The sequence below is a fragment of the Pygocentrus nattereri genome, chromosome 19, assembly GCF_015220715.1.
Source record: "Pygocentrus nattereri isolate fPygNat1 chromosome 19, fPygNat1.pri, whole genome shotgun sequence".
Classification (NCBI taxonomy): domain Eukaryota; kingdom Metazoa; phylum Chordata; class Actinopteri; order Characiformes; family Serrasalmidae; genus Pygocentrus; species Pygocentrus nattereri.
In genome coordinates, this window is record NC_051229.1 from 1821690 (window position 1) to 1847488 (window position 25799).

Genomic DNA, 25799 nt, shown 5'->3' on the forward strand with positions numbered 1-25799 from the left:
TTACTGGATTACCCACCTCAATCGATCAGATAGAAATTGTTTTCTGAATGGCCTCAATTGGACTAGACTATTCCTTCTGAGATGTTTACATGGACGCGTTCTATTCCGATTGAGCTATTAGTCAAATTATTAACGGATTATTAGGCTGCATGTAAACGTGGTTGGTGTAACTTTGAAGGTACACTTATGTTGTTTGTACCTTGAACATGAAATGAAAATGGACCTGCATAGTACCTTTTTCTGCTGACAGAATGTCTCTCCATAAACAACCGTGAAGCACCTACAGTCTTGTAAGCCAAATTAATGCCAATAGTCAGAAGAACCACCCATTTTGCCAAGAACAGCAATGACATGCACACCAACCACAGATCACTGCTTACTGACTTTAAAATGAACCAATGATCAGTGCAGCGACCATGTCTTTTCCATAAGACTTGTCAAGTCACGCAGAGCAGACAACTGTTTATAAAACACCATTTTCAATCAGGATTAAAACCAACTAACAGGTACATAATGTATATTGTTAGGCATTTCCATTATTTTGGCCAAGTAGAAAGACTGAACCCAGGGCGGGTTAAGGTGTTTCACTTAAGATCCAGTGGAAGAATGGTAAAGCATCAAATGTCATTCCTGATAAATGGGAAGCTTTGCTGAGTTGAGATGATGCACTGTGAACATTTAATTATTTCCGTTTCTGCAGAGCATTAAAGTTATATACAAGAAATGTATAGAGGTAATGAAAAAACATACTTGGCAAACCCTCAAAACAGTCAACAGCCCAATAGGTCAGCCTTTGTTAGACTTAAAGGCGCAGTGTATGATTTCGATCCAATAAACATTTAGTCAAATTCAATTCATATATCTTAGCAGCCTGTGTGTGCTGGAAAAAAATCTGGTGTTGCTACACAGCCCTGGCTCTGAAAAGAGAAATAAAGTGGCTGAGGACAAGAAACATTACAATATTCCACCCAATCAGCAACAGGGGGTATTCGTGCTCATGCACAGAACAGGGGAAAGGGGAGGGGCCACGCGCTGAACTCCACACATCGTCAAGGAGCGATGGCCGAGAAACAGTCAAAAAGGAGAACATCTGAAGAACACGAATTGAGAAAGAAGTTCTTAGATCAGGTAGGGGCATTTCAGAGGTTTGATGGGACTGAAGCTGGCTTCCTATTCACATTTCACAAGTTATGCAGCAGTTCTGCACCTGAGGCACCTGAATGCAATTGCTGCACCATTTAAGGTGGAACGAGAAAACTGGAAAAAGAAGCTGTCAAAAAAGAAGCTGACGTCAGCTTCATAGAGTTATGAAGACATGAAAACGGATGAGGAGGTCGCTCCTGCCTGAAAGGTGGGTAGCCTTAACTTATTTACTGTTTTACAGAGGCAGTAAGTAAGTTCTGTTTTGTCCCACTTGCTAACGTTTGTGATAGCAACATGTTAACTTGGTGGCAGGAACTGCAGTGACAGTTTGCTAACCCACAACCTAGCTAATGTTAGTTACATTACTTGCTGTGTCGTTGTTTGCTTTAACATGAGAAGGATTTTATGGCCAGACAGACCTAAAAACAATATTGTTAGCCCAGTGTAATTTGCCTTGGCAATGTGTGTCCCTGAATTGGATGGAAGGGGGGTTAGATTCTGAAAGAGCACTGAAGGTGTTTGTTTTGCTGTTGAGTTAAATTAACATAATCAATAAAAATCGACCTCCAGAATCATATTCTTTAAGATCCAGTGGACAAAACGGTCCACGTGTTCAAACCCCCTTCATGGTGAACACTGAGCATGAATGGAACGCAAAAGGGTGGTGATCTTTGAAATCATGCCTTAGTGAGTAAACACTGCAGGCTGTTGGCTCAACTTTTGGGACTACAGCTATAATCCCAAAATAAACAGATTAAACACCTACAAACATTAGCAAGCACATTTTAGTGGAAAGAACACAGCACCTGTTTGGCAGAGGCCTCATTTCTTCATCCTGCGCTTTCTCTCCACCTTCGTCTCCTCTGTGAAGGCAGAGTCAAACGGTCCATCCCGGTTCGGCACAGGCTTCCTGTGTCGTTGTGATCTTTCATGAGGTTTCTCTTTGACTTTGTGATGCTCTTTTCTAGAAATTTCAGACCAGTCATTGCTTGAGAGAGGAAGGGACATGGGTCTAGAGCCTTGAGATACGTCTGTGTCATGGAGAGGATTAGTTTGCAGGTAACAAGGACTCTTGTATGTTTCCAGAACTAAGTCATCAGAATCATTTGTTGTGACAAGGCCAAGTCCCTCTGCTTCCAACACGGAAGGACTGTGGATTTCATGGTTGAAGCCATTTTTGACGTGAGCGCATTTGCTAACATGGAGACCACCTTTTGCTGCCGTCTTTGCTTTCTTCTTGTGCTTGGTCTTGAGGTACTTCCTGGCATGATCTTTCTTGGGCTGTGCATCTGTCACTGGCTCAGTAATAGCTCTTCTTTCATAATCAGATAAGTTCTGATACTTGTTAATCCTTAGTGAAGACACCTGACTAGTGCATTGCTCCACTAAAGAAAGAATGCTGATGTCACTTGCTACCCCGTAACTGCTGCTTGGAGATGGGAGGAGCCCACCTTTTACTGACTGGGGAGTTCCTGCAGGCTTAGACTGTTGAAGGCTGGCATGGGCCCAAAGCTCTGAAGTCTTGATTTGTTCAATGAAGGAGGTGCAAGAATGGCACAGGTGAAGTTCTTTGGCACCATGTTTCAGGGAGGCCTTGCAAGATTCACAGAGAGACTCTTTGTTTATAGCAAGCACAAACAAAGAACTTGTTCCAGAGCCAGGAGAATGTGCCATTGGAGACTGCAAGTCTCTGGTAGGAGTCAAAGGGGAGTTGATGTTGAATATCCGGAAGCACACATGACTTGTTGGAGTCCTTGGTTGGCTCTCTGGTGTTGTAATAGTTGAAACCACTCCACTGTGTTGTTTTACAGTGTCCACCAAAAGATTACCAACATCTAGCTGACAAGAATCCCTTGGCTTAAAGTCAGTTAAGATGTCCTCTCGACTATTTGCAGCTAGAGCTCTCCCCCTTGGCACATTCAGAAGCCCTGTTGATTGGGCTTTGTCTTCTAGGCATACATCTCTATTATCTCCACAGGTAGTCTCTGGAGAACCCAACTCTGCTGGGCTACCTTTGCACGTCTTCTGCTTCAACCAGTTAACTATACCCATTGCCAATGATATTTCAGTGTCACAAAGCTTCAGCAGGCAGTCCCTCCCAGCCCAGTTACTCTGCAGAAGCTCATGGCTGATGAGGTCCACTGCAAGAGGAGGAGCCAGGTTCTCTTCGGCTCCAACATGGAAGCTGTACATGGATAATGGAAGGTCACTTGACTGGCCAATGATGCTCTGGGTCAGGTCCATCTCATCATCAAAGATGGGGGTCATTTCTGCCTCACTGGGATCATAAAATAGCTCATACAAGGCATCTCCACTGTAAGTGTCCCGGGGGAATTTTCTAGAATGGACTGGTGTTAGCGAACTTCTGGTGTGGTCCTCGTTAGAAACGTAATCACAGTAACCCTCATCACTGGTGCTTTCTTGGTTCTCACTTTTTGGAGTCTCCAAGTTAGCATTCAATTCTGTAATCTTTACCTCTGAAGATCTTCCTGAGATGGAAGGGTCTTCTAAAGAATTAGCTGTCTTGTTTGTGGATGGTGATAGACAAGCTGGTGTTGAAGTTGCATTACTGTCTGCGCCAAAAAGAATGGTCTTGTTGAAGGTCTCCCACATTCCAAAAAGGTCTAACACTTCAGGCTGAGCAGGAGATGCTAGCTGCTCTTTGCCACCCTGAAAGGCAGCACCTACTGGACTTCGCCTTGGAGTTTCGCTAGCAGTCTCGAGCTTAAGAGTTCCCTCGAGTGACACAAAGTACTCCTCATCTGCAAATATCTCTCCACATCCAGCTTGAGAGCCAAAGCTTTTCAGCGATGCGGCATCCTCACAGACATTAGCGCAACATTCACTTGAGGAATCAGAAAGTGAGTCTTGAGAGGTCCTGGTCCGATCACGGCGTCTTGAGGGCTTCTTGGTCCGTTTTGACGTTGGTCCATGCTCCCTTGACACACATGGTGACATGGCTTTCTCGCCGCTGTGCTTCTTGTGAACGAAAAACTCCTTGATGGTCTTCTTGGGCTTCCTAAGAAAGATCCTCTTTTTTGGAATGGACTTGGCTATTGAAGGCACGAACGGTACTTGAGGTGTAAGATTGCGGTAATCAATGATTTCGCGGTTGCTGCCAGATGTGTTCTGATTCTCACGTAGCACCATATGAGTTGATCCAAACCCAGCAAAGCTGGCACTGTTGACGAGCCTGTGGGGATGATACATGGTAGGAGTCCAGGCTCCATCTCTGTATCCAGGGCTTATTGCGCTCTCTATTACACAGTCATGGGTTCTGCTCTTTTTAACAGAGCTACAGGCTTGAGTGCTGCTCTCAGTACTGGTACTAAGCTCTTCTGGAGGCATATCCAGGGTGTCTGGGATTGACAGACTTTCTCGAGAAACATTTGCATTGTTTAAGGTGGCAGTTCCATGATCTGGGGCCATAAGTGGTCCATGTCCTTGACTGCCATGAATTTCACCCTTTTCTGGATCAGTTTTGGGGCTGCTCCTGCCCCCTTGAGGCTGCTTTTGGGTCTTGGGCAACTCCATACAGCCTGGTCACATGCATAACTACAAATGGAAAAGATAAAATAAGATTTTAGTTGTATTTAATTATACTAAGTATGGTGTAAAAGTCAGAGACAGCCCTTTTTGTTTGTATAATTTCCAGCCAAAACAGCCATTAAGTACAAGTTCTTCACCAAAATAAGACCACCAATACTGCCCCCATCAGATAAACAGCACTAAAAGCTCTCATCTGTGAGAGAGAGGAGAAAATCAAGCTGCTTCAGATCTGAAAACATCCCAGAGTCCAGACCTCAACACCACTCAATGGGTTTGACTACTTCAGAAAATGATCAACCAGCTTCTAAGACTGAACTTTGAAGGTGTGTCGGCAGATTCTTTGAGGAACTGAAAGTGCATCTCCTGAAAGGAACATAAGCTGGAAAAAGGGCATAGAGTGACTCACTGAACACTCAAACAGCTGATATACAGAGCGACTCAAAAAAGATTGATCCGATTTCATATTTTTACAGCCGTGAGGCACCGAGGAACCAATCACAATCCAACTGTAAGAGGAGGTCAGAGAGTCTCTGACCGGCTCCCTCAGTCTGAGAGGAGCTGAGACCCCTGAGCAGAACGTTCTGCGTTCTCCACGTCAATCAGAGTGAATCCGTCAGAACTGAGCAGCGGGACTTTCATCAGCAGTGAAGCTCCAGCAGCTCAGAGCGTTCGGCGCTGCTTCCACAGCACTGGATGATCTCCGAAATCCCACTGAAAGAGCCGTGAGAGCAGCGACGCCCGACACGCTCAGTCCAGTCTGGGATGAGTCTGACTGTGGTGTTGATGTCGTCCGTCCAGCTGGAGGAGGTTCAGACTGAGACCTTGTCATTTAAACATTTACAGCTCACTGCACTGATCTGTAACGATTTATAAGTGAAATAAATAACTTTGAAATAGGACGAATCTTTTTGAATCACCCTGGTCTTTCAGCTGTTGAGGCTTCTGTGAGATTTTCACTTATCTAAAGTGACTTTTCAGCTTTTTCTGATGCTGAAAAGTGAATAACTTGTATTTAACTTAAATAAATGAAGGGTCTCTGTTAAAATATGCATTTTTATTTGAATGGCTGCATTTAGCCTCAATTACAGTAACAAGCATCGGATTCAAAACGGAATATTTCACCTCCCTTTACACAGTCTGCATGGAAAACTGTAACACGAATCAAGAAAAAATCATAATCATGACAAAAACTGAAATAGTAAACACACCTTTTAGAAATGCATTCCCTGCTGAAAAAAAACAAACCACTAAGGGTCTCTACTGGAAACCACTAAGGGTTTCTGTTGGCCCCTGATGGTTTTGTAATGCCTTTTGGCCTTCGGCGTACAGGGTCCTAATGGGTTAACAGGTGATCAATGGCTGAATCTAAATGCATTTAGGTTTCCTGACTGGGAGCTAAAGGTGTTCTACAGGAAACTAGTGGTCTCTACTGGAAACCATCAAGCCAGTTTCCTTCAGAAAGCCAAACCATTAGGTTATAACAGGGCTCTAAGCTCAGCAGCTCGTCATTCAAACAGAAAGCATGTCTCTGTGTGAGGCTTCATGTCCACTCCATGTCCACTCCATTACACGGCCACTGATATCCTGCGGTGTAATGAATAAAACACGCCGAATTCTGCAGGACAGCGAAGCTGCAGCGGCTGCTTATTCCAATTTTCCGCTCCACCTTAAAAGGTGCAGCACGTAACTGCTGCAGCATTTAAGGTGGAGCGGAAAATTCGAATGGGAGGACAAGTTCAGCCTCACTGCAGTGGCTTAATACCGAGCTACCTGCCCAATCAGCTCATAACCTACCCGGCGGTGATCGGGGTGATGGTGGAGAGCAGAGACCATCTCCACGCAGCTTCACAGGGTTAAAACACACACATGCAGAAACGCTCGAGGCGGAGGGTCATATTATCAGCTGCGTCTGGACTCCACGCGTGTCCTCAGTGGAAAGCTGTGGACTGTCAGTGCCGTTCGACCTTAAATCCATCATCATTCCAGACACCAAACCCAGAATCCCTGCAGGAGCAGCGAGGATCCATCACCGCATCTGCTGCTGGTCAGGCTGTGTACAAGCAGCAGCAGCTTCATGAGGCTGAGCACAGAGGGGGGGGGGGGGGGGGGGTATTAATGCGGGAAACAGCGCCCCCTTCTGTTCACCGCTAGTGTTGCAGAACCTCAGCTTGTGGAGAGACATAACCAGCCAAGCATACTCAGTTCTTCACAGTATCTCATTATAAGGACTTAGTATCTCATAATAAAGACTTCCCTGCTAAAAAAAAAATAGGCCTTTAGGATTAAAATGTAATGGATTTCCTCTCTAATGGGAATTTTCTTAATGGTGTCTAGTAGACCCACTAGCTTCCTGTAGAACACTTTTAGATCCCATTAGGAAACCAACAAAATCCATTAAGAATCAGCCACTAGTCGGCTGTTAAACCATAAGGACATAATATCACATAATTATGAATTAGCCTCTCATAATTATGACTTATTATGTCTTAATAATGACTACTATAAGTATGATTTGGTATCTCATAATTATGACTTAGTATCTCATAACTATTACTTTGCTTTTGACAACTATGACATCTATATAACAGTCACATAATTATGACTTTCTCAGTAATTACACTGCTCAAAAGAATACAGGAAACAGTCCAATAACTCATCCTAGATCTGAATGAATGAAATATTCTCATTGAAGACTAAATTAAATGTTAGGCTTAAATGTTAAGCACAAGATAAATCAAAGGAAGCCAGTGGCCTCTCCGCATATCTAAAAATAATCTACTCATCATATTTGAGTCTATTTGATGCAGTTATCACATTTTTATGTAAAACGCTGATAACCGAAAGCAAAAACATGCCACTGCTGTCGATGATCAGAAAAGAGCACTATTAGCTGGATTTTCAACTAAAACACCTCAAAATAACACCTGAAAAATAATCACAAAATAAACTAAATAAAGCCCCTGAAAACTCAGCATAAAGGGAACCCACTTATAATAGTAAAGGTCAGGGACGAGTGGACGCAGCAGTCACAGACGTGCCCTTCATGTCTTTTTAAGTCATCATGTTTCAATTAAACATGTCAAGTTTTATTAGAGTGGCTGAATAAACTCATCACAACACACTAAATGGGTCTGAAAGGCTTTTAATACAAAAGTGTGGCAACTTTGGCGAATACAGCCGTGATACAGCAGAGCCTGGCTACAGCAGCGACAGAGCAGGAGGAAAAATCTGAAGACTTTCACGTTGTTCTGCCAGGAAATCGCCTGGAAAAGAACCAAGTTCCTTCTTTTCCCTCAAAGAGAGTCAAATTATATTACACCAAAAAGTGAATAAACTGAACAACAGACACTTTCAAAGGAGAACATGCTTTAAACAAAGTATTAGTTCAAGTGTTATGACCTTAAAGGGGAAGTCCACTGATTCTCCTAAATTTTTTCATCACTCCAACACGGATCAGACACCTTTACAGTGGTGGTGATGGGAACCAGGCGTCGCCATGACTACAGCACAGATATAGACACTTTATTTACAATCCAGGACCACCAGAGAACCTACACGAGTCTTCTGAGCTTATATGGAATGTTGATGATGGAAAACAGTGGAAAATCTGGAATAATGAGTTTTCTTTGGGGACTATTTTGCCGCACAGCGCCCTGCATGTCTCCCTCCACCATGAATGGAGTTGAAGTTCTCTAAACTCTCATAAAACAGCGTCTCAGTCATCAGGCAGTGAATTCAGAACCAGTTCATGTAGGAACTTTCTGTGAGGAGCTTTTAGAGGGACGTCTGGTTCCCATCACCACCACTGTGAACGGCTCTGACTTTGGAAGTTTATCTAGAACGGAGCGTTTCACACCAAACCGCTCAGAACCGCTCTGTTTACATCTGATCCAGTTAATTACACAGAAATTAAGAAGAAATTGATGGAGTTACCCTTTAATTGTAATTACTGTAATGTAATTTACCAGATTTCACTTCCAATCTAACAATAAACGTTTATTTCTTTAATAAGGAAAAGTATAGAGATTAAGGCGGGATAGAAAATCCCAAAAATAAACAAAACTTCACAGTTAAACGCACAGATCATGTGCTCTGGTCAGAAATCTGTAATTGTGGTCATGTTGGTCACAGGTACGGGCCCCAGCCGAGATACATCTGACACAGCAGGTTATCGTCTGTGGCCTCCTGAATGAGGTAGTGGACGTGTCCCTCGATGGACAGAGGAAGACCCATCACTTTATTCCTGTTCTTTATGACGCCCTGCAGACGCTGCTCAATGTCCTGGACGTGAGTCTTGGCCTGAGGAACGGGAAGAGTGAAGCCTTTTACTAACGCTGTTCAAACGCATGCGCCGTCTTAAAGGAGCGGTCAGATGACATCATTTTCTGCTTACTCTGAACGGTCAACCTGCCAAGACACGTCTGGGGTTCAAACCTTCTTTCATTACTTGTGCGCTGGAGCTATGAGGGTAATGCTGCTGACACTAGAAGTCAATAGTCACCCAAATCTTTTCTGTAAACACGTCCATGAAACTTCCCTCCACCAGCTCATTACTGGTCAATCGTGCAGGTCCAGATCATCTCTGTAGCTGCTGATGTTTCTACACGTATCTAACTGTTAAACTGTGCTTACATGCTGGCAGAAGACGGCAAACTGGACACTCCATCATTTTAAAGGAAAACTGTGCCACTGCCAGGAACATTCAGTCAAGAGCCAAATTTCCCGTCCTTTTGCTGTAAATCACGGATTTGGAATTAACAGGACGTTGAGTTTTTGGGAGATTGTTTACTTTTCAACATTAACCTTAAATCTCCAAATGAAATATATATTGTCTCTCCGCTCACTGTCCACTTTATCAGCTCCACTGACCGTATAGCTGCACTCTGTAGTTCTACAGTTACAGACTGTAGTCCATCTGTTTCTCTGATACTCTGTTACCCTGTTCTTCAGTGGTCAGGACCCCCGTGGACCCTCACAGAGCAGGTACTGTTTGGGTGGTGGGTCATTCTCAGCACTGCAGTAACACTGACGTGGTGGTGGTGTGTTAGTGTGTGTTGTGCTGGTGCAAGTGGATCAGACACAGCAGTGCTGCTGGAGTTTTTAAACACTGTGTCCACTCACTGTCCACTCTATTAGACACTCCTACCTCGTCGGTCCACCTTGTAGATGTAAAGTCAGAGACGACAGCTCATCTGCTGCTGCACAGTTTGTGTTGGTCATCCTCTAGTCCTTCATCAGTGGTCACAGGACGCTGGTCACAGGATGCCGCCCACAGGACGCTGCCCACAGGACGCTGCCCACAGGACGCTGCCCACAGGACGCTGCTGGCTGGATGTTTTTGGTTGGTGGACTATTCTCAGTCCAGCAGCGACACTGAGGTGTTTAAAAACTCCAGCAGCACTGCTGTGTCTGATCCACTCAGACCAGCACAACTACAGTCTGTAACTGTAGAACTACAAAGTGCAGCTATACAGTAAGTGGAGCTGATGAAGTGGACAGTGAGAGTAGAAACAGGGAGGTGGTCAGAATGTTCTGCCTGACCGGTGTATATGTATAATAGAAATCTGCCTGCATGCTGTGTGCACACTTAAAAGTGATGGTCCTTTAAGGGTTCTTTAGTAAAGAAAATGGCTCTTTATCGAAAGTTTCAGAGAAATTTTGGACAGATGTGTTAGCAGAAAAGATTTGGGTGACTATTGACTTCTAGTATTAGCAATGTTAGCCTCATAGCTCCAGTGCTAAACTAAAGAAGCAACATCTGAACACCAAACATCTCGGCTGATCTGTGGCGTGTGGAGAATTGGGTAAATTGTGTTTTTTGCCAAACTGTTCATTTAAAATACGAAACACTGGACATAAATCATTTTAGACGTTAGAACCAAATACATCACTGCTGCTGGAAAAAACCTCGTATCTCCAAAACGGTGACTTTACAGGAGAAGGAAAAAAACCTACTTTACTTTTAATGTAAGTCAATGGAACCAGACTCCCCCAACCCCCCTTCCCCGGGCCACATTGGGCCGTTTCTTTCATTTATCCTAAAATTTACACAACGTAAATAAAAACAAGCATTTTCAAAATATGTCAAAAACTGAAAAATGGAGAAAAATGGAGATACAAGGCTTTGTTCCGACAGCAGCGATATACAAACGTCAATAAGCTGGCAGTTCATGTCCACCTACCTTGTATCAACACTAACTGGCCATTTTATCAGAAACACTCAGCACACAGACGGACTGTGTGGTACAGACAGACACACTTCACACAGGGACGTGAACGCAGACGCTCTGAGCTGCGCAGACGGGTTTCACGCTTAGTTGCGATCACCATGTGACGCAAGCGCAATCTGCAATCTGAGAGCTACAGCAGGGGGCGCTATAACGACAGCCCAGCCTGACCAGTCTCGTACCGCCGTACTGTTACTGCAGTTTATCAGCCCCCCACTCCTTTCTTCAATGGACAAGGACCACCAAAGAACCACAGCTGACCAGATGTTGTTTAGGTGGATCATTCTCACTGATATAGAAGCATGTGTGGTGCTGGTGAGTGGACCAGGCACAGCAGGGTCACCTGCAGAGAGTGCACCTACACAGCAGGTGTTAATAATAAAATGGCCAGTGTTAATGTAAAGTTTATAACAACGTTAATAACCGAGGTAAATTTTTGATTAGCAGTCGCGCAGCAACATGGATGAGCTTCAGCACTACCTTCTCGTTCACAATCTCGCCGGATTCGTTGGCTTGTGGTTTTGACGAGCCCTTCACCGGCTTACTCCACTCCACCAAAGGGTCATGCAGGAACGTCTTCAGCACACTAAGATAAAAAAGAACAGTACATTTTAACTTCACACTGAAAAGACGACGTTAAAAACAAGCTGAGAACACAAACATGTTCTTTCCACGGTGACATGGTTCCTCAGACTGGTGGAGACGGTGTTGTATATGGTTCTGTACAGCACCTTATGTTCCTACATAGTCAATTAACTGTCAGACTTGACATCGTTAAAAAAGCAGAACCCTTTTTGGTGCTATATAGAACACATTCTCCATCCGTACGAGTGTTTGAGTGTTCATGGTTGAATGTGGACCCGTTTTATTTATTAAAGAACCCTTGAAGTGTGTACACATAGTATGTAAACCTCATCAGCGGTTCTCTCTGGTCTCTCATCAGTCTCAGAGTGACCTCGCAGGCCTGTCTGAACAGACCCTCCGTTCCCATCGGCCCCATCGCATCCACCATGTTCTGCGTCAGCCGGAAGGGAACGACCTCTGGAACGTCGAACGTTTCCCCCTAAAGCACAAGACACGGTTCATATCAACACATTTCATTAATATGCTCACTACTTCACTCGAACACAAAACTAAACAAAATAAAAAAACTAAAATAAATAAAAATATATTAACTAATAAAATAAAACTCCAGGCGTGATTGTGTGGTTTCTCACACTGTATGGCTGTTATATATGAGCATGGACTGAATGGACACAGTAAAGTAGGGAAATGGTTCTGGACACTGAGTGTGCTTATATGCACTGATCATAATCAGATTTCCGCCGCTGTCTGATTAATCAAACGGTCATGTAAACTTAGATCAGAGTAAGGTCTAGAAATCTGATTAATAAATCTGATAAACAGCCTGGACTTTAGCTCAGTAATCAGATTCCTCAATTCATCCAAACTCTTTCTCAGTCTGAGCATGTGTGAAAACAGACACGCTGAACCAGTTACTGACCCAATCTGATTTTCTGTAGTTATCAGATTATTAAGTGTAAACACACTGAACCAGTTACTGACACAGTCTGATTTACTGCAGTTATCAGATTATTAAGTGTAAACACACTGAACCAGTTACTGACACAGTCTGATTTACTGCAGTTATCAGATTATTAAGTGTAAACACACTGAACCAGTTACTGACCCAATCTGATTTACTGCAGTTATCAGATTATTAAGTGTAAACACACTGAACCAGTTACTGACACAATCTGATTTACTGCAGTTATCAGATTATTAAGTGTAAACACTCTGAACCAGTTACTGACCCAATCTGATTTACTGCAGTTATCAGATTATTAAGTGTAAACACACTGAACCAGTAACTGCCACAATCTGATTTTCTGCAGTTATCAGATTATTAAGTGTAAACACACTGAACCGGTTACTGACACAGTCTGATTTTCTGCAGTTATCAGATTATTAAGTGTAAACACACTGAACCAGTTACTGACACAATCTGATTTACTGCAGTTATCAGATTATTAAGTGTAAACACACTGAACCAGTTACTGACCCAGTCTGATTTTCTGCAGTTATCAGAGTATTAAGTGTAAACACACTGAACCAGTAACTGCCACAATCTGATTTTCTGCAGTTATCAGATTATTAAGTGTAAACACACTGAACCAGTTACTGACCCAGTCTGATTTACTGCAGTTATCAGATTATTAAGTGTAAACACACTGAACCAGTTACTGACACAGTCTGATTTACTGCAGTTATCAGATTATTAAGTGTAAACACACTGAACCAGTTACTGACACAGTCTGATTTTCTGCAGTTATCAGATTATTAAGTGTAAACACACTGAACCAGTTACTGACCCAATCTGATTTACTGCAGTTATCAGATTATTAAGTGTAAACACATTGAACCAGTTACTGACCCAATCTGATTTACTGCAGTTATCAGATTATTAAGTGTAAACACACTGAACCAGTTACTGACCCAGTCTGATTTTCTGCAGTTATCAGATTATTAAGTGTAAACACTCTGAACCAGTTACTGACCCAGTCTGATTTTCTGCAGTTATCAGATTATTAAGTGTAAACACACTGAACCAGTTACTGCCACAATCTGATTTTCTGCAGTTATCAGATTATTAAGTGTAAACACACCGAACCAGTTACTGACACAATCTGATTTTCTGCAGTTATCAGATTATTAAGTGTAAACACACTGAACCAGTAACTGACACAATCTGATTTACTGCAGTTATCAGATTATTAAGTGTAAACACACTGAACCAGTTACTGACCCAATCTGATTAACTGCAGTTATCAGATTATTAAGTGTAAACACTCTGAACCAGTAACTGCCACAATCTGATTTTCTGCAGTTATCAGATTATTAAGTGTAAACACACTGAACCAGTAACTGCCACAATCTGATTTTCTGCAGTTATCAGATTATTAAGTGTAAACACACTGAACCAGTTACTGCCACAATCTGATTTTCTGCGGTTATCAGATTATTAAGTGTAAACACACTGAACCAGTTACTGACACAGTCTGATTTTCTGCAGTTATCAGATTATTAAGTGTAAACACACTGAACCAGTTACTGACACAATCTGATTTTCTGCAGTTATCAGATTATTAAGTGTAAACACACTGAACCAGTAACTGCCACAATCTGATTTACTGCAGTTATCAGATTATTAAGTGTAAACACTCTGAACCAGTAACTGCCACAATCTGATTTTCTGCAGTTATCAGATTATTAAGTGTAAACACACTGAACCAGTTACTGACCCAATCTGATTTACTGCAGTTATCAGATTATTAAGTGTAAACACACTGAACCAGTTACTGACACAATCTGATTTTCTGCAGTTATCAGATTATTAAGTGTAAACACACTGAACCAGTTACTGACACAGTCTGATTTTCTGCAGTTATCAGATTATTAAGTGTAAACACACTGAACCAGTTACTGACACGATCTGATTAACTGCAGTTATCAGATTATTAGGAGCATGTAAACACACTCATTACAGTTTCATTAATACTGACAAAAACTTAAATGAAATGATTTCAGTATTAGAGAACAGCAGATATCCACTGTAGTTCGCTCTGTCCCCTCACATCTGACTTGATCTTAAATATGCTAATCGCAGGCCTCAGATCATTTGAAGTTTGGCTCTATTAGTTGCTGACAACTGATAAACAGAGATACTGTCTTAGGTTAAAGTCATAGTTTGGTTAAAACTGTACAATATCAGTCTGAATGCTGTCTGTACTTTAGTTCATATTTATAGGTAACAGTGAGTCAAACAGTGTCAGAGACCACATAAGTCCATTAGAGACCCTGAGGCCATAATGCTAACTGGTGGGGTATAAGCTTCTATTACCGGTTAGCTACATCAGCCTTGTAGCTCCAGCGATAAAACTAAAGAAGCAAACTTCAGACACCAGACATGACTTGACTGACCAAGGAAGACAAATATTCATTTCCCACATTTGGCTAATCTGACCTTGTTGAAGAGGCAGTTAAAGTCCACATGGATGCACTCTCCAGTGAGGGAGTCGAACAGAATGTTTTCTCCATGTCGATCGCCCAGTCCCAGTATGTAACCCACCATGGACATGACGGCGGTGGAGCGGCAGTAAAATGACCTGCTGTTGTACCTGCGGCAGAAAAATTATGTGGATCATATGAACATTATAGAGCTTTTTAAATGAAACAGTAGAAGCCGTATCGCCCCCTACGCTTCCTGTAGTGTATTACAGTCTGTCAGAGCGACTGTGTGGATCATATGAACATTATAGAGCTTTTTAAATGAAACTGTAGAAGCCGTATCGCCCCCTACGCTTCCTGTAGTGTATTACAGTCTGTCAGAGCGACTGTGTGGATCATATGAACATTATAGAGCTTTTTAAATGAAACAGTAGAAGCCGTATCGCCCCCTACGCTTCCTGTAGTGTATTACAGTCTGTCAGAGCGACTGTGTGGATCATATGAACATTATAGAGCTTTTTAAATGAAACAGTAGAAGCCGTATCGCCCCCTACGCTTCCTGTAGTGTATTACAGTCTGTCAGAGCGACTGTGTGGATCATATGAACATTATAGAGCTTTTTAAATGAAACAGTAGAAGCCGTATCGCCCCCTACGCTTCCTGTAGTGTATTACAGTCTGTCAGAGCGACTGTGTGGATCATATGAACATTATAGAGCTTTTTAAATGAAACTGTAGAAGCCGTATCGCCCCCTACGCTTCCTGTAGTGTATTACAGTCTGTCAGAGCGACTGTGTGGATCATATGAACATTATAGAGCTTTTTAAATGAAACAGTAGAAGCCGTATCGCCCCCTACGCTTCCTGTAGTGTATTACAGTCTGTCAGAGCGACTGTGTGGATCATATGAACATTATAGAGCTTTTTAAATGAAACAGTAGAAGCCGTATCGCCCCCTACGCTTCCTGTAGTGTATTACAGTCTGTCAGAGCGACTGTGTGGATCATATGAACATTATAGAGCTTTTTAAATGAAACTGTAGAAGCCGTATCGCCCCCTACGCTTCCTGTAGTGTATTACAGTCTGTCAGAGCGACTGTGTGGATCATATGAACATTATAGAGCTTTTTAAATGAAACAGTAGAAGCCGTGTCGCCCCCTACGCTTCCTGTAGTGTATTACAGTCTGTCAGAGCGACTGTGTGGATCATATGAACATTATAGAGCTTTTTAAATGAAACAGTAGAAGCCGTATCGCCCCCTACGCTTCCTGTAGTGTATTACAGTCTGTCAGAGCGACTGTGTGGATCATATGAACATTATAGAGCTTTTTAAATGAAACAGTAGAAGCCGTATCGCCCCCTACGCTTCCTGTAGTGTATTACAGTCTGTCAGAGCGACTGTGTGGATCATATGAACATTATAGAGCTTTTTAAATGAAACAGTAGAAGCCGTATCGCCCCCTACGCTTCCTGTAGTGTATTACAGTCTGTCAGAGCGACTGTGTGGATCATATGAACATTATAGAGCTTTTTAAATGAAACAGTAGAAGCCGTATCGCCCCCTACTCTTCCTGTAGTGTATTACAGTCTGTCAGAGCGACTGTGTGGATCATATGAACATTATAGAGCTTTTTAAATGAAACTGTAGAAGCCGTATCGCCCCCTACGCTTCCTGTAGTGTATTACAGTCTGTCAGAGCGACTGTGTGGATCATATGAACATTATAGAGCTTTTTAAATGAAACAGTAGAAGCCGTGTCGCCCCCTACGCTTCCTGTAGTGTATTACAGTCTGTCAGAGCGACTGTGTGGATCATATGAACATTATAGAGCTTTTTAAATGAAACAGTAGAAGCCGTATCGCCCCCTACGCTTCCTATAGTGTATTACAGTCTGTCAGAGCGACTGTGTGGATCATATGAACATTATAGAGCTTTTTAAATGAAACAGTAGAAGCCGTATCGCCCCCTACGCTTCCTGTAGTGTATTACAGTCTGTCAGAGCGACTGTGTGGATCATATGAACATTATAGAGCTTTTTAAATGAAACAGTAGAAGCCGTATCGCCCCCTACGCTTCCTGTAGTGTATTACAGTCTGTCAGAGCGACTGTGTGGATCATATGAACATTATAGAGCTTTTTAAATGAAACAGTAGAAGCCGTATCGCCCCCTACGCTTCCTGTAGTGTATTACAGTCTGTCAGAGCGACTGTGTGGATCATATGAACATTATAGAGCTTTTTAAATGAAACAGTAGAAGCCGTATCGCCCCCTACTCTTCCTGTAGTGTATTACAGTCTGTCAGAGCGACTGTGTGGATCATATGAACATTATAGAGCTTTTTAAATGAAACAGTAGAAGCCGTATCGCCCCCTACGCTTCCTGTAGTGTATTACAGTCAGTCAGAGCGACTGTGTGGATCATATGAACATTATAGAGCTTTTTAAATGAAACAGTAGAAGCCGTATCGCCCCCTACGCTTCCTGTAGTGTATTACAGTCTGTCAGAGCGACTGTGTGGATCATATGAACATTATAGAGCTTTTTAAATGAAACAGTAGCAGCCGTATCGCCCCCTACGCTTCCTGTAGTGTATTACAGTCTGTCAGAGCGACTGTGTGGATCATATGAACATTATAGAGCTTTTTAAATGAAACAGTAGAAGCCGTATCGCCCCCTACGCTTCCTGTAGTGTATTACAGTCTGTCAGAGCGACTGTGTGGATCATATGAACATTATAGAGCTTTTTAAATGAAACAGTAGAAGCCGTATCGCCCCCTACGCTTCCTGTAGTGTATTACAGTCTGTCAGAGCGACTGTGTGGATCATATGAACATTATAGAGCTTTTTAAATGAAACAGTAGAAGCCGTATCGCCCCCTACGCTTCCTGTAGTGTATTACAGTCTGTCAGAGCGACTGTGTGGATCATATGAACATTATAGAGCTTTTTAAATGAAACAGTAGAAGCCGTATCGCCCCCTACGCTTCCTGTAGTGTATTACAGTCTGTCAGAGCGACTGTGTGGATCATATGAACATTATAGAGCTTTTTAAATGAAACAGTAGAAGCCGTATCGCCCCCTACGCTTCCTGTAGTGTATTACAGTCTGTCAGAGCGACTGTGTGGATCATATGAACATTATAGAGCTTTTTAAATGAAACAGTAGAAGCCGTATCGCCCCCTACGCTTCCTGTAGTGTATTACAGTCTGTCAGAGCGACTGTGTGGATCATATGAACATTATAGAGCTTTTTAAATGAAACAGTAGAAGCCGTATCGCCCCCTACGCTTCCTGTATACAGTACAATTTCAGTACATTCCAATTGAAAAGCTCCAAATAGGAACTCTTTGAAGACACTTTATGGAAGCAGAGTGATATTACCAGGATGTGGGGTCAGGGAACGTCCTGAGGAACCACTCGTGAAACACAGGAGGATGTCTGGCACACAGAACGTCTTTGTGAAGCTTCAGCTTCTCCTGGAGGGAGGCCGTTTTGGGCAAAATCATCTTCCTCAGCTCCTTTCCAGTCAGATAGATCCCTAAGATTTATTACCAAAACATCATAAATTACATTACAGAAGAAAAAGGTGTAGAACTATCCATTCATAAAGTCTGGAACAGGAGCAGAAGAGCAGACCTTTCTCTTTGTAGAGTTTGGTGAGGATGTGCCGGAGGCCGGCTGTGTTGTTCACCCACTCAATGATGCCACACTCTTCATTTAGAGGAATGACCGCATACGTCCGAATGTGCAGGTCCCTCCGTCTGGACTCGGCGTCCTTCCTCAGACACTGCAATTAAAACAAAGAGGGTTAAAAATCATACCTTCACAAAGATAACGGTTACCTTAAACGATGTCCTGCTCGTAATCTAAAGACAGAAAGATAAACATATTTATACAACAGTTTGTCGCTAGTCATGCGAGCTGATTGGTTGAGAGACGTTCTAACTGTGCTGTTATTTCACCATAACAACACAGTATCATTCCGCTGAGACACCGTTGCTAAGCAACGACTCTGACAGCTGTAGGAGACGCTCAAGCCATTTTTACTTCTTACTTTTCCACAAACAGAAAACGGACACTGTTAAGATCACATCTGACCGACAGCCGATTTGGTCCGACTCTGAAGACGAGACGACGCTAAATTCCCAAACTGTCGTCTCCACTGAGCAGCTTTTCAGTCGGCAGCTGTGACAGAAGAACAGCTGAACAACCTGGAATCAGCCAGAAATGAACCCAACACCATTCGCCAAACTAAACGGGCTGTAAGAAGCTTTACAGACCGGCTGGAACAAAACAACATTAATACTGATCTGGACAAACTGACCAAACTGAGCTGAACCTGATATTGGGTCAGTTTTACGGCTCAGTCTGCACTTTAAAAGGCGGGGCTTACAGCGGACTGTTACAACATTTTCCTAGTTCAACCTGTTGACCTAACAGCAGGAGTGCCTGCTGAAGCTGCATGCTATGGCAGAATCCGTGACTGTAGCTCTCACTCAGATGCAGATTTAAACGTCTTTTCACGCAAAAACGTCAGCAGACGCTGGACAGACACTCGCAGGGAAACTATGGAACAATCAACAAGCAGCAAACTAATAAAAGCAGCAGCTGCTGGAGCAAAATATTATATATACACTCACTAACTGATGTATATGAAATATACACTGACTGTATGATATTTATACACTCAAGGACTGTATATATGATATGTATACACTCACTGACTGTATGTGCTATAATATATATATACAGTGACTTACATACAATCACTGACTGTGTACATGATGTCTATAATATAAACACTATATAACATATATATAGTATATTATATATTATATTATATAACATAACTCACTGGCTGTATATATGACTTATATAGACTCACCAATTGTATATATGACATATAATATATACACTCACTGACTGTGTATATGATCTATACATTTAGTGACTGTATAGGATGTATATGACATACAATCAGTGACTGTATATGATATACAGTATATCATATATACACTAATGTATATAATGTATAAACTCATTGGTTAAAACATGCAGACACTGTTACTCTCCCTGGACGACGAGATCCCGTGATCATGTTCAGGTTCTCTGCTCAAAATAATGTTACCGAATTATTAAAAGTAATAAAACCATTCTTATGCCTTCTGCTTATTTTCTCCACTTACATAGCTGTAATGAAATGCACTGCTTTATAAATAATAATGAAAAAAAAGACTCTTTTCGGTCAAATTAGAGCAAATATGACAAATGAGGTTAACCATAATTAACTACACAAACTAACGTGATTAATAAATATACAACAGAGCTGTAATACAACTAATAATTAATTTTATTTTACTGACTGCTCATAGTTGATGGATGAATCAAACTGTTCTGCCTTCTTCAGGTTCCTCTCCCTATTATTTCTTAAAGGTCTTGAAAGAAGACATTGGGCTCAGAAGGACAGTGGTGCGGTTCCATTGTCTAGGACCCTAAAAATCGTCCCCAGCAGTGACCAGGGTCAGTTCAGACACAGCTGAAAGTGCAGGTGTACGTACCTTGTTAATGAGGCAGTTAAACTCCATCAGCCTGCAGTCCTTCCTCAGGTCGTCTTTGGGTTTACACATCATGGTGTAGAACTTTCCATCTGACCCCCTCAGAGAGATCTTCTTGGGTTTCTGGAGGGATGCCAGGATCTCCACCTTTAAGAAGAAAGTTCAGAACATCAGACCATGAGAACCTGAAGAACAGCTACCACCTAAAGCACCATCAGCCATTCGTCAAATTTTTGGGGACATTTACAAGCACTGAGAAAAATAAAGCTTCTAGATGGTTGCTACTCCTTTTAGCCACACACTTGGTTCTTTAAGGGTTCTTTAACAAAGCAAATGGTTCTATATAGAACTGTGAACACTCAAAGAACCCTCTGCATGAATAAATGGTTCACTGCATGGTGAAATGATTCTTCAGATTGATAGAGAATGGGTTGCAGATGGTCACGTGTAGAACCTTTCTGAAAAGTGTTCTATATAGCACCAAAAAGTTCTGACAGTAGAAAAAATCTTTTCGGGTGCGACAAAGAACCTTTTTCACAAAGGAACCACATAAAACACATTCTCCATCAATGTGAAGAACCCTTTCACCATGCAAAGAAGCATTTAATCATACAAAAGGTTCTTTGGGTGCCCATGGTTCTTCATAAAACCATTTTCTGTACTGAAGAACCCTTGAAGAACCACCTTTTTTTAAGAGTGTATGCAGCGTATTTTAGCCCAGTCCAGCTTAGGCGCGCTGCTGGCACTGTGTTAATCGGTGTGGTATAAGTTTCCATTACCTGTTGGCTACACTAGAATCGCAGGTCCAGTGATAAAACTGAAAACCAAACGTCTTGGCTGATCAGCCACATTTGGGGGGTTTGCGCATCTGATTTTTGACTGAAATGTTACTGTCTGGTCCGGTGAAACTGCGCCACAACACTACAAACACCGACACAGAAAAGCTCTATTTTCGCTGTTTTATTTGCTCTTCTCTGATTGTTTTGATATGTAAAGTACGTAAAGGTTTTATTTATGACATTTTAGTACCAACATAGCAGCAAATAACTAGTACTATATAAAGCAAATGAAGCCAAGCCCCCTCTATGTGTGTGTAATCTGAGCTAATCTGGTTTGTTTTGAAAGCCGGTCCGTCTGCAAGTGCATGTCAGCCCCACCCTGTGAAAACATCGGCCCTCCCCACGTTTTGTTGCACCCTCCCCACCTTTTAAGGTTGGAACAGGAAAATTAGAAAAAGAAGCTGGTAAAAAAAAAGATTTCAGCTTCACTGAGAGTTGAAATGCATGAAAAGGGATGAGGAGGCTGCTCTGTTCCTGCTTCACATCTAGGCAACTTTAACTTATTGTTGCTGTTTCACCAAACCATACACACTAGTGAGCACACACACACACTTTGGGGCAGTGAGCACACTTGCCCGGAGCGGTGGGCAGCCCGATCCGCAGCGCCCAGGGAGCAGTTGGGGGTTAGGTGTCTTGCTCAAGGACACCTCAGTCATGTGCTGTCGGCTCTGGGGATCAAACCGGCGACCTTCCGGTCACGAGGCTGGTTCCCTGACCTCCAGCCCACGACTGCCCCGGGATTGTTGCTGTTTCACCGAACCAATAGGTCAGCATTGTTTTGTCTTGTCTGTAAATAGTTGTGGCAGAGCTCCCGAGTGGGCACAACCGTCTAAGCGTTGACCCGGTCATCAGGAGATCGCGAGTTTGATCCCTGGTGATGCCACAGCCGTCTGTAGCCGGGAGTCCCAGAGAGCACAATTGGCCTCGCTCTCTCTTTTTTTTTTGTGGCAGCAACCGTAGTGACAGTTTGCTAACACACAGCCGAGCTAACGTCAGCTACATCACCTGCCGTGCCATCGTTCGCTCTAACGTTACGTCGTAGTATTTTACTCTATACGATGTTTCTGACGGGTTTTATGGCCACAAAAGATCTAAAAAAGCATCGTTTGCCTCAGCAATGCGTGCCCATGACTTTGGGGGGGTCGCCGTTTCTGAAGGATCGCTTAAGGGAGGAATGTGTTTGTTTTCCTGTTGAGTTCAAATATCAACAACTGCTCTGCAGAATCACACAGTGCACAAACCAGCACTTCAGGTGTTTATCGTTACTCTGATTAAACAGAGGAATAATGAGCTGTAACTGATCTTCAGTGAGCTCACACATTCGCTCAGAAAAAATCCTGGTGCCTCCAGCAATAAACGAAGCCTCGTGCACCTTTGGATACGACGGGGACTAAAATGGTATGGAACTGTTTAAAAAGGTGTGGGGCGATTACTTCATTACCCCGGAGGGCCGCGTCGGGATGATCTTTGCCTTGAGCTTGTCTGGGAACCATCTTGCCACTTGAAGCTCAACAAAGAGAAGGTTATTTCCTTCCTTCCAGAAGACTCAGCGGCTGAAGTCTTTTTATTCCTCCTCATACCTTTTATCGATAATCTTTGATTCTTTTAATTCTTTCTAAACAATTAGACTACAGACGGTTATTACGGTAATAGCACAGACCATATTAGAGATACTAGGCTCTGGGCAGAAGGGACAGCAGCTCTTGGTCACGACAAAGTGTTGCTTGGAAAATTTCAAACAAGGGCGAGGAGGGCCCAGACTTTCGCGGGACAGTGAGCGAGTCATGTGGACTGACGTTGTCGTCGAAGCCGGAGAGGTAGACCCAGTGTCCGGGGAAGGCGTCGTGGTTTGGGTTGGCCCCCCCGGTGCAGGGCAGGGTGGGGATGAGGACGGACTGCAGCGGGATCAGGATCTCGCTGAAGCTCGGCTCCTCCACCAGACGCTTCAGCAGCTTGAAGTGAACGCTCATGCTCAGGGTGGAGCTGTTCCCGTCGACCTGCACAGACGAGGACAGAGGGCAGTTACAGAACGGCTTCTTCAGGTGAAATCACGGGTTCTTTTCTTGTATCTCTCAAGATCTCGGTTCTAAAAGCAAACCTCTCGAGTTTAATGTTCATGTGACGCATCACAGACCATAAAACTGTATACAGACTACAGACTGTAGTTAATAGATCCCTCATTTCTTTCCCATCTACACACTTAAAAATGATGGTTCTTCAAAGGGTTCTTTTAGTAAAACCAGTTCTGTATAGAACCAAGAACCCTTTGCATGATTAAAGTGTTCTTTGCATCATGAAAAGGTTCTTTAGACTAATGGAGAATGTGCTGTAGATGGTTCCATATACATGGTTTTATATAGCACCCAAAAGGGTTCTTCTACTGTCACAGTGTCAAGCTTGTAAGAACAGAAGAGCACGTTTCGGTGCTATATAGAACCCTTTTCACAATGCATGCACATTTTCCATCAATCCAAAGAACGTTTCACAATGCAAAGAACCCTTTAAACATGCAAAGGTGAATGTGCTGTATATGGTCCTATATAGCACTAAAAAGGGTTCTGCTAAAGAAAAACCTTCTTTGACTGCTACATAGAACCATTTTCAAATAGGTTCTACCGAGAACCATATGCAACACATTCTTTATCACTCTGAAGAACCATTTCACCATGCAAAGAACCTCTCAATACTGCACATGGTTCTTTGAGTGTTCAGAGCTCTATATAAACTGCTTTCTTCACTAAAGAACCTTGGAGGAACCATAAAGTACAGTTACACACATTCCTGCTCAAATGAGCTATTTATAAACTACTCAGCTACACTACAAAGACAGTTTGCTGGCGAGTGAAATAATCCTAAATGTATTTAATATATCAAATATTTCTTATGCTGAGACCTTTTTGATCTTATTATAAGATTATTTAACCTCTTATTCTCCAGGGGATGTTTTGGTTTGTCCATCTGGATGTTCGGGACCAAATCATAAGGCGAATTATTCAGTAACTGCGTGAAATAAATGTAAATTTTATTTTATTTATTTTATAAAAGCTCCTCAAATGAACAGAACGTGTGTTCTATGATCACCACACATCACTACACGCTCACAATTTACTGCTAAAGTCCAAAAATCTGCGCCGCTCTTTGTGTTGTTCTCTAAAAGTGATGTTTCCAGAGCAGATCACTGAAGAGACGCCGTCTGTTTATAGTTTAGAGCCCAGATTTGGGGAAAAACGGGTCGACTTTCAGTAGAAAAACAAACTGAGTTCAGCTTCTTTTATTATAAGGGTTTAAAATGACGTCACCGTCTATTAGACTGGAGAGAAGAGCTACAGCCTCACACGACGCCCAGCTTCTGAATGGAGCTGATGGAGTATGAACGTTATGAAGATCATGACAGAGTGCAGTTTGGACCCACCGGTGGTCCCGAGGAGTTTTAAAAATTAACTTATTTCTAGACTTTTTTACTCGTTTTAATTGATTATACTGAGTGAAATTCTCACTATACTGGCATATGTTTGCTTTTTGCAGGAAATAAGGCTGAAACTCCACTAAAAACAAGCAAAACATCTAAAAAATAAGTAAAATCATCTTATAAAAATCGACGAGAAACATTAGACATATTGACTACATTTAAGATTAGACACCATTTCTGCAGTTAAATACAAACGTAAACTCTCTAAATAAGCAAAACACATCCAAGAAAACTTTTCTTTACAGTGAATTCTCCGTTTTATTACAATTTATTACTGTGGCTATTTTCACTTTTTCCAGCATTATTTTTAAAAACACTTCAGGAATTTACAGTCATGGAATATAGACATAAACTTTACGTTTGGAGTTTTTTTAATTTGAAATACCAAAAAAAATCATTTTGGGCAAAAAAGGAGTGCAAAGTTTACTGAATGCTGTTCCAATCACCCCCTTTAGATCGAACCGCGGTGCTGCATTTAACACCGCTAGTAAAAAACGTTAAAAAATCCACGTAATATGACTTTAATCACAGCAGCACTGCAAAAAACGGTGTCTTGTCACGTGAAATCATTTTTAATCCAGTCTATATATCAAATATTTCCCTTTCCTCGATGGTTTTGCTCTTATTATAAAAATATTTATCTTGTTTCTAGACATAATTTCCCTGTTTTAGGTCATTTTATAAGTCAAATTCTCACTACACTGGCAGACCTTTCGCTGCTTTCAAGCACATTTCTTACAACAAGCACAACTGTCAGCCAATATAGCGATAATTATAGTTAATAAAATGACTTTAAACAAGCACAAAATGTCTAGGAGTAACGTAAATAATCATAATTAAGCTTACAACAATCACTAAAGTAGCAATATTAGATTTACTGACCAGATCTAAGATCATTCCACGTCACGAGACAGTGGGGGATGATTTTTGAGCATTTTCTGGAATGTCGTTCCAGTAATGAGATAATTTTGGCTTCAATTTCTCAAAATGTGCGCGCTGTATATTTCACTATGA

General features: G+C 42.2%; 2 protein-coding genes across 2 annotated transcripts in view; both read right to left on the minus strand.

Annotated features, from left to right (window-relative positions):
- Positions 1-6763, minus strand: part of amer3 (APC membrane recruitment protein 3) — a 29944-nt gene extending 23181 nt beyond the window's left edge. The window contains exons 1-2 of the mRNA XM_017682480.2: positions 6487-6763; positions 1950-4698 (exon numbers count right to left, since the gene is read on the minus strand). Of these exons, the coding sequence (XP_017537969.2) occupies positions 1966-4677 (2712 nt within the window). The 5' untranslated portion in view covers positions 4678-4698; positions 6487-6763 and the 3' untranslated portion in view covers positions 1950-1965. The remainder of the gene's footprint in view (positions 1-1949; positions 4699-6486) is intronic.
- Positions 6764-8479: 1716 nt separating this feature from the next.
- atr (ATR serine/threonine kinase) overlaps positions 8480-25799 on the minus strand; it is a 62744-nt gene continuing 45424 nt past the window's right edge. Inside the window, exons 40-47 of the mRNA XM_037531167.1 lie at positions 23113-23313; positions 20481-20624; positions 18559-18709; positions 18304-18460; positions 14944-15097; positions 11831-11982; positions 11400-11505; positions 8480-8991 (exon numbers count right to left, since the gene is read on the minus strand). Coding sequence (XP_037387064.1) covers positions 8818-8991; positions 11400-11505; positions 11831-11982; positions 14944-15097; positions 18304-18460; positions 18559-18709; positions 20481-20624; positions 23113-23313 — 1239 coding nt within the window. The 3' untranslated portion in view covers positions 8480-8817. The remainder of the gene's footprint in view (positions 8992-11399; positions 11506-11830; positions 11983-14943; positions 15098-18303; positions 18461-18558; positions 18710-20480; positions 20625-23112; positions 23314-25799) is intronic.